General features: G+C 45.3%; 1 protein-coding gene across 1 annotated transcript in view; it reads left to right on the forward strand.

The window, feature by feature from the left end:
• Positions 1-9,220, forward strand: part of GRIP2 (glutamate receptor interacting protein 2) — a 57,142-nt gene that overhangs the window by 2,832 nt on the left and 45,090 nt on the right. The window contains exons 2-6 of the mRNA XM_009082482.1: positions 335-470; positions 1,268-1,413; positions 4,228-4,314; positions 4,603-4,678; positions 5,273-5,418. Coding sequence (XP_009080730.1) covers positions 335-470; positions 1,268-1,413; positions 4,228-4,314; positions 4,603-4,678; positions 5,273-5,418 — 591 coding nt within the window. The remainder of the gene's footprint in view (positions 1-334; positions 471-1,267; positions 1,414-4,227; positions 4,315-4,602; positions 4,679-5,272; positions 5,419-9,220) is intronic.

Here is a 9,220-nt window from a genome sequence, read left to right on the forward strand (position 1 = left end):
CCTGGGCCACTGCTGAGATCTCATCACCCTGGCTTTGAATTCTTTCACTTAAAATACAAGGGTTTTTATTCTGTCACAAGCCCTCACTCCTCTGTCTTGTGTTCCTTGGTCCTGCCTGCCAGACCTGCACACAAACAATTTTACTTCACTGCTGTGGGTCTACCAGGACACACTTCTGTTTCACAGTTTTAAGTAGACTGAGGATTTCTCTTCATGCTAGCTGTACAAATCATCCTAGGTCTGCTCTATCACCACCTGTAGGAAAAAGGTGTCCTTGGGACTGGGGGGAATGTGCCTTCCAGTGAGATGTTTGTCTTTATTCCTGATCTTTCAGAGGAGTTCAGAGGGGTCACCATCGTGGAGCTGATTAAGAAGGAAGGAAGCACCCTTGGGTTAACCATATCAGGTGGCACAGACAAAGATGGAAAGCCAAGAGTCTCCAATCTGAGGCCAGGAGGACTGGCTGCAAGGTGAGAAATGGAAATGAAGTGTAGAGAGCACAGAAAAACTGGAGAGGAATATTGCATGTTCCAGCTACTGAATGAATACAGTTATAATTAAAGTAGTTGGCACCCAACTCCCTTTATTCAAGTGCCCCAGAATGCAAAGTTGTTGCTTCAGTAAGTAGAATGTCTTCTATTTTGAGTTGTTTCCTATGCTCTCTGCAATTATGCTCTGAATTTTTGTGTAGGGATATTTGGGATTCTGTGAAATTAGGCAGCCTTGTCAGGAGAGCTGCATGGTACAATACATCTTGATCAAGCTAAGTGGTTTAATATTGTATCTGTTCTGAATACTGAGTGTGTAAGTAATGTTATTGGCTCAGAAAAGGAATGGGCAAAGAAAGGCTCCAAGAAGCAGAGAAAGGGAAGGAGTAATTGAACAGTTTTGCAGAAAATAGGCAAAAGGAAAGATTTTTATTTTTTTCCCCTCCTGGATGTATTTTTCAGACAGCTCTTGGTGTGCTTTTCTTTGACTTATTGCTCTACATGAATGGGAATTGAGCAACAAAAGAGAGGTTGTGAACATGTACCCTGTGATTGTTGCTATATGTACAGATCTGAACACTTGCCACCGGGAAAGATAGATGGCTTCAATTTTAGCACTTTCCTCTGATAGCAGACACATGCAATCAGACAGCTAAGATCAGCTCAGCATTTGGTAGCTTGTTCAGAAAGTCCTCCAGTTACCATCCAGCTGTGCCCAGGCTGGATGTAGCAGAGACTTTGTGCTACTGCTGTTTTTTAAAATTTTATTCTATTTGCAGAAGTGACCAGCTGAATGTTGGAGATTACATCAAGTCAGTGAATGGCATCAACCTGACCAAGCTGCGGCACGACGAGATCATAAGCCTGCTGAAAAACGTGGGCGAAAGGGTAGTGCTGGAAGTAGAGTATGAGCTTCCGCCAGCCGGTGGGTGCCTCTCTGATAGTGCTGCTCTCTTTTCTTGGCTGCTTTTTGTCCTGAGGTGCAGATGGACTTGCTCGTGCATTAGCTGCCGTGGCCAAGGCAGTGTCCAGGGGCATTTTGACGTTGCCTTCATCTGCTCGCGGCGCGGCGGTGGATGCTGCCGAGCTGTGTGCAGTCGGAGCCGAGCGCTTTTTCCAGCACAGTGGGTGCCTGTTCATGCACACCGGCAGGAGATGGCTGATTAGGTCTGTCTTGCCTCGGAGTGACTTGGTAGCACAGGCCAATCTGCCTCCTGATGCTGCTTCAGCTTGTTTTTCTTTTTCCCTTTCGGAGCGTGGCTACAGGAGGTTTTATTCAGTCTTAAACATGTATTGCCAGATGCTCTTTTCTGAACTGTGGCAAGTGCTGTTATTCCTCAGGATGCTTTGAAGTGTTATGTGTTTTTGGAAGGGAAGCTGAGGCAATCTGCTTTCCAGCTAAGGAGCTCTGGCAGAAGTTGGCAAGCCCAGGTCACAGGGCTTCTGTCCTGATGTGGGAGACTATCTGCTCTTGCCCTCATTTGTTTTGATGATTGATGTTTCTGATTAAAACAAATTCCTCGATACAGTTTCTCATCACAGTCTTTCCATTGTGGAAACAATCTCCCCAGTTATTACTCACTCAGTTACCCAGATCAATCAGAAGATGATTGGCCAGAAGAAATAGAACAACTAAAAATAAGATGACAGGAAAAACAAAACTAATGAAATCTAAACATTTTGTCCCAGATAGGAAGCTATCTTACACTTCATAGCTTTGCTGTAGCTGCTGCCTTCACATGAGAAGTATTGAGTATATAAATTACCATGTCAAGCCCAAAAAAGAGTAAAATCTAATCTGGATTAGATGAATCTCTATCCATCATCCCCCTCTGTTCTGCTGTAAATGTTAGTGAGCTTTTTCATACAACCCTGGTAAAGCCAACTGTGGCTCAAGTTTTCCATGTTCTCATGCTCCCTAGAGATGACAACTGTTAACCTTTCCCCATGGCTCTGAGCTTGGCTCTGAGGAATCTGATAAACTGTACTCACCAGCTAAGGAGTGGTGCCAGTGCCACATGGCTCAATCAATAGCAGCAATGTGAAATGTCCTCAGCTCTGAAAGAGCAGGAAGAGCACACTGAGATAGTGACTTCTCTCCAGTGAGATTATTTGGGCTGTTTATCAATGATCCAAACAAAGAAGTACAGGGAATTGTCAATTATTGTCTGGTTCCAATTCATTGTGGGCTTTTATCTGCTGTGAGGGTTTGTTATTGCTGTGTGCACCAGCCTCTCTCTCCCTCCCTTTCCCTGGGCAAAGAGCAGAAATACAGTGCAATTCAATAGCTTGTGCTTGTGGGTTTGAATTTGTCTCCCCACTTTGTAATTTCCTGCTTTGGAAGAGATCTTGCAAGTCCAAGTTTAGTTTTCAGGCCACTGTGTCGTCTCATCTCTTTCATAAATAAACCAAGCCCCATGTTAACACTAGCTTAAGTTTCCCTGCTCCCACTGATCTTTTGAAAGGCTGTTGCAGCACTTCATGCTCGGATGCCTAGGACAGAAATTGGATGGTTTCTGAACTCATTTGTGGATGCTTTATACCCTTTTCTTGGTATGTGATTATTACCCCTTAGCTGGGAGCCTGCCCAGGCCCTGAGCTTTTCCCTTCTGGAGTATTTCTAGGCTGTGTCCCTGTTAGCTGTGTGTGCACAGCAGCAGGAGCAAAGTGGGGACAGAGTCTCGGAGGTTTATTTGGCCTCTCTGTAGCCTGTGTCTCAGGGCTGTACCATAGCTCCACTGTGTGTCTTTTAAGTTAGCTTAAGGGCTGGTTTAACCCTAATTTGGGTGCAGATTGTAAGCCCTCAAGGTGCTTGGCAGTGAGGACCAGTGTGATCAGTGAGGACAGTAGGGAGATTCGCTTCAAAAACCCCTCCTGAGCCAAGGGGAGTGCCAGTGCACACGTGCCTAGGGCATTCTGCAGAGCCAGTTTGCCAGGTTGAAGTCAAGTTCTTAGTATTTTTTTTAATATTTTGTTCTGATTATCCTTGTGGCCATTCATGGCAGTTGGTTTGAAGAGTAAGAATTTTCAGAGTGGACCAGGCTGAAATGCCATGTGCAGTTCTGGGTGAAGGAGAGTGGGAAATTGTCCCATATTCACTGCAGTAGTGCAATAGGTCATTAAATAGCAGGGGATGGCAAGGGATGGAAAGAGTTTCTTTCTTTTTCTCTTTACTTTTGTACATTTTGTATTTTGTACAAATAGTACTGTGTATTTAACATAAAATTACTGAATTGCCCCTAGGATGAGTTTAAAGGATTCACTTAATCTTTTTTTAAATCCAAAATATGAGAGGTAAGGAAAAAAAACCACAACCTTTTGCACTGAGGATTTGGGATTTTCATTTTCTTTAAGGTCAGCCAGTGACTTGATTCCTTATGCCACTGCTGGTTTTTTTAATAAGTTTCCATCTGTGGCAGAAGCTTCTGAAAAGAACTGAACGTATTAAAGCCAGTTGATAAACGAAATGGTTTTATTTGAATGTCAGAGCATTAACCAAGACAAATTTGAGGGGAGATGCACAACACTGAGCTGGTGAAATCATCCTAAAACATGATGGGTGGCTCTGATGAAGGTTCATGCCTCTGATTTGGGCTCTTTTTGCCTCCAAGCAGGGAAGATACAATATGAGTTTTGGGATGGACTTTCATTTCAATGCCATTTGGATGAGTTTTGATATTATTTTGCAGGGTGGAAAAGGTTCATCTGGGGATAACTGGGTGTTCTTCTCTTCCTTTAGTGCCAGAAAGCAGCGCTGGCATTATTCCCAAGACCATAGAAGTGTCCCTCTACAAGGAAGGCAACAGCTTTGGCTTTGTGCTGAGAGGTTAGTAGATTCTCCACTGAAAAGCAGAGGGGGCAAGCACTGACAGAGGTGATTTGAGAAGTGGGAAAAGTAAGAAGGTGAATGCCATAAACCTCAGCTGAGCAGTAAAAGCATATCCTGTTGAGTATCCCTTGCAGCCTTCAAGGACTGTTGGCTGCCTAATCCAGGGCAGTTGTTTTGCTTTCAGGCTGTGTCAGCTGTTATGTGATAAATGTGGCCTCTTTCTCAGCACTCTCATTCAGACTTTCAAACCTCCAGTGACTTACTGCTTTCCCGGTTTGATTACAGGGGGAGCCCATGAAGACTGGCACAAGTCCAGACCTCTAGTGCTCACCTACGTGAGGCCAGGTGGCCCAGCAGACAGGTACTGCTTGTGTTGCACCTCCAACATTTGCTCTCACGAGACAGACCAACAGCTCTCACCATACTCTTGGATGTGTGTCCTTCTTATTCTCCTTACTGGTGCCTCCCCAAGGCTTCTCATGCTGATGGTGTGGAATGACAGAGGAGATGTGGGACCTGTGGTGTGTGGGGAGGATGGAGGGGTGCTCATAGGCTGACCCATGTGTAGTAACAAGCAGAAACTCCTCTTCCAGAGGCAGCTACTTCATCAGGTGTGTGCAGACAAATTGCTGATGCTGTGTTAGAAAGCAGGAGCCAGTCTATCCACTCTCATGGTGATAATTTAATATGATGGGCCTGGTACTATAAATAACCCAGACTGTTGTCCCAAAGAGTGTTCAATTCCTACAGGATGAGAGTAATTGACTTTTTAATCTATGCATGTGTATATATATACACGCACACACATAGATGCTTGTTCACACATGAAACATATATATAAATAATATATAACTAATCTATCTATAGAAATATAGATAAGGAGATGTATAGATTGTATATCTAAATATAACTAAATACGTATACACACAAAAAAATCTGCTGTGTCTTCATACAGGGAAGGATCCTTGAAAATTGGGGACAGGCTGCTGAGTGTTGATGGGATCCCTCTGCACAGCATGACCCACGCTGATGCCCTCAACATCCTGAGGCAGTGCAGCCAGGAGGCACTCTTCCAGATCGAGTATGATGTGACCATCATGGGTAAGGACAAGATGGTTGTGCTGGCTTTTTTTTTTTTCCTGACTGCCTGGAAAGTATGTGAGACTAGAGACAGTAATTGGGATACTCAGTTTCAGTGGAAAAATTGCCAAGCAGTGCGCTGCCAGCTTGGGTGTGGGGGTAGAGTTCAAAGCTGGCTTAGATAAATGCATTTGAAATGCTCTTATCCAAGAGATGTGTCTTGATAGGAGTGATGAGTGGGTTTAGAGGAGAGGGGAAAAGGGGATTTTCTAACGTAGGCAAAGAGGGCATAGGAGAAGTCAGAGTTAAAGGGGGCTGGAGCGCTCTGCCACCGCAGCAAATAGCACTATTAAGTGTGTGCAGGGGAGTGAGCTGCTCAGACAGAGACTTGCTGTGGCTTTAGTTCTGAATTTTGACCCTGCTTAATTCTGGAGTTACTCTCTCTCTTAGAAATGTTACTTCAGATCTGCTTCTGAAATAAATGAGGGGTGATCAACTGATTGACCCCAAATAAGACAGAACTTACTGGAGGGCAGGGAATGGGTATTTCTAAAAAGCACTTTACACAGTAGATATTAACTTGAGGGTTTGGTGGGTTGGTGGTCGTTTTTTTTTTTTTTCATTTGATTTTCAGTTTCAAGCCCTGGGAAAGGGTTTATTATTAGCTACTGTAAAGTCATTTTGAGCTGGCTTTGTGACACACAGCTGTTACTGCAGGGAGCGTCGTTAATGAGTTTAAGGTTACCACAGAGTCTGAAGCTGTGTTGGTTCTGGAAGCTCATCGAGCTGTGTGTTAGATTTTGATGTTGCATATATGTCTCCAGAGGGGTTTCTGCCTCCACTGGAGCCATGAGCTGGACTAGGTTGGAGTCTTTTCCACAAATCTCACCAATCAGTACAGCATATCTGAGCCTAGGTTCCAGTGAGGTATAGGAGTTCGTGATACCAGGTTGTTCTCTGATTTGTCGGTGTGAAGGAAAATAAAAAAAGGATCTGCAGCTAAGAGAGTTTGATACCAAATCACCCCCAAGGAAAGAGAGCTGAGAACACCAGAACTCGCTCCATGCAATGTGAAAGAGCGTTGCACCAGGACAAGAGAGCCCTTGTGACAGCTCTGAGGGCTTTCTGCTTCCTTTGGAGTCTCCTTGCCCCAGGCTTTCCCTTTCCTTTTGGCAGAAGCTTCACAAGCATGGACATACTGGCTCCCCCCTGGGGGAGGTGGCTGCTAGGAGCTGGGCAGTGGTGTGCCACACAGACACGTTCTCCTCTCAGAGAGCTGGAAGGAGAAGCTGATGCCTCGCAGTTGCCTGCATGCTGCCTGGATTCTGCCATGCTACAGGAGCAGCTTCTCTTTAGAAACTGTCTGGTGCTCATGATAAAGAGGAAACACTTAAACGATGGAAACCAGAAACTACCCAAACTCTATTTTCTACGTTGCTAAGGTTGTGATTGGGGTAACTGCAGCACAATGCAGGGAAATAAGGGGTGTCCATTCCTCTCCTCGCAATTTGCCCCAGGGAGGTGGCAGGTGGAGGTAAGGAGGGATTTTGCATAGAGCTGTCTGAACAATAGCAAACAATTAATGGTGCATGGGAAATGGGCCCTTTGGGGGTTTTGTTGTTTGTGCAGTCCCCTGGTGTCTGTGTTGCAGAAAGTTGATTGTTTTAAAACCTGACTTGGAGCAAAAATAACCATGAAGGTGTCTTAGTGTTTCTTCTTGAGTAATTCTCCCACCAAAAGCTGTTAAGGTTGAGGGAACATAGAGGGATGTCAGGGGTTTATGCAGTGATTTTCCATCTTGTGTTGCTATACTGTGTACCAGAACTAGGTATTTCCCAAGATGTAAAAACAGCCCCTTTCTTAGATCATTTCTGCCTAGAGAGTGTTCTCCCCAACTCTGTAAAGGGTTATACTTGTCCTGCATTCTTTTAAGGCAAGATGATGCAGAACATGTAGCTTAAAACAATCTAAGCAGACAGTTTTGCGAGGCAGCAGCTAATAACTGCAATGAGAAATTGAATACACCATCCCTAATTCACAACTGTTACAGCCATTCTCTTCATCAGCTCCAGGAAGATGGTGAGGGAAGGGAAGAGCAGGTGCTGAAAGTGGTGTGGGGATGTTTTTAGCTCAAAGGAAGCAGTCTTAATTCCCATTTTGAAGACTTGGTGAAGGGGCTGGGACCACCAAGAAGTGCTGCTTGGTTCATCCCCAGGGAAAATAGAGGGTTTTACATCACACTTACTCTCTGTAGCAGCTGCACACGCCTGGGTGGTGTGGGCTGACCCTTGAGGAAGGAAAGTTGTTTTTCTGCATCTGTCTTTGGTGAGAGACCAAGGTTGCTGCGGGGGAGTGTTGAATCATGGCATTCCTCAGCTGGCTCTGTGGTTTCCCAGCCAAAATTGAGTGCTGAGGATGAGCTGCATGGGGCCAGCCCTGCTCTTGGTGTAAGGGACATGGCAGCTGCTTGCCATTGCCACCGAGCATCCCCTGGCTGTTGGATTTCACCAGGGAGGCCAGCGTAGAATGGAGTCAGGACAGGCTTTTAATCCAATTGGCTGAGATTTCTCAAGGCCTCTGAAGGAATTAAATAAATCTGCCATTTCCATTGAAAAGGAGTGCCAACTGGGCATGCACCTCCCATGGGCATTGGGAAAATCTCTGCCCTTTGCTGATGCCAGATAAAGCTTGCAATGCACAGTTGTTTTCCTGTGGTTGCGCTCTATCTTATGGGCCTTTTATAAAAGGGGAGAAAAAAATACCCTCACCACAAATCAACTGATCAGCCAGAAAACAGTATTTGAATAGTTTATTCTGTAAATATACTGTTTGTGCCATAAACTGAGGCACTGGGCTGCAAGCCGTTAGGGTTGACTCATGAAGTGGGGAAGGTCTTTGCCAGAGAGGGATGAGCAAAGTGATTTCTATGTCCTTCTCTTCTCCCTTCTCCTGGCTGCCCCTCCACCCATTCAGTTGTAGGCTGTAGATTTTTTAGGCTTGTGGGTCTCTCATGCTTTTGGAATGGAGTGTCCCACAAATGGGTGACTGCTCAGCTTCTCCTGAGTAGTGGTGGGGGTAGGGCCTGAAGAGGAGCCCAGGCAGTCAAATGCCTCAATGTGTCTGTGAAGCTGGAGGGAACAAAACCTGCTGGGCTGTGTCAGGAAGGGGTCAGCTTCCTGGTTTGGTTCTCCTAGGAGTTTTGGGGTTATTTTGTTTGCATTTGCAAGGGAGGTCCCTTTCCCTTTCTCCCTTTTTCTCCCTTTTTCTCCCCTTTTCTCCCTTTTTCTCCTTTCCTCCTTTCCTTTTTCCCTCTTCCCCCTTTCCCCTTTTCCCTCTCACTCTCTCTTTCTCTTCTTTTCATTTCCTGTTCCCTCCCCTCTCCCAGAGTGCATTACCACAGGGAAAAATTGCCCCTACCATCACACCTCACTTATTCCCCAGGTATTTGCACTTTCCAGGCTGGTTACAAGAGTCACCCCTCCTTAGGGAGGTGAGCAAAGCCAAGTGAGCTTCAAAGAAACCCAGTGTCCCAGTATTTCCTCCAAAATAAGCTGCTGGGAGAAAGATCTTCTAGAAAACACCTGCCAAGCCCCAGCTTTGAGTGGTGAGGTGATCAGCTCTCCTATATCTTAGGCACTAACACCTCATGGTGCCAATGCAGCAATGCCAGTTCACTCCCCACAGTAAGGCTGTTGCATGGCGTGTTCTGTCCCTCTGTGTTTCTTTTTAAATTAGCTTGGGTGTAATAGCCCCGTGTTAATCACACCTCACAAATATTGCTGGATTGCAAACTCCTGACCTTTGATTTGAGCCAAATCTTTCC

This window comes from Acanthisitta chloris, unplaced genomic scaffold (assembly GCF_000695815.1).
Source record: "Acanthisitta chloris isolate BGI_N310 unplaced genomic scaffold, ASM69581v1 scaffold10539, whole genome shotgun sequence".
In the NCBI taxonomy this organism is placed as follows: domain Eukaryota; kingdom Metazoa; phylum Chordata; class Aves; order Passeriformes; family Acanthisittidae; genus Acanthisitta; species Acanthisitta chloris.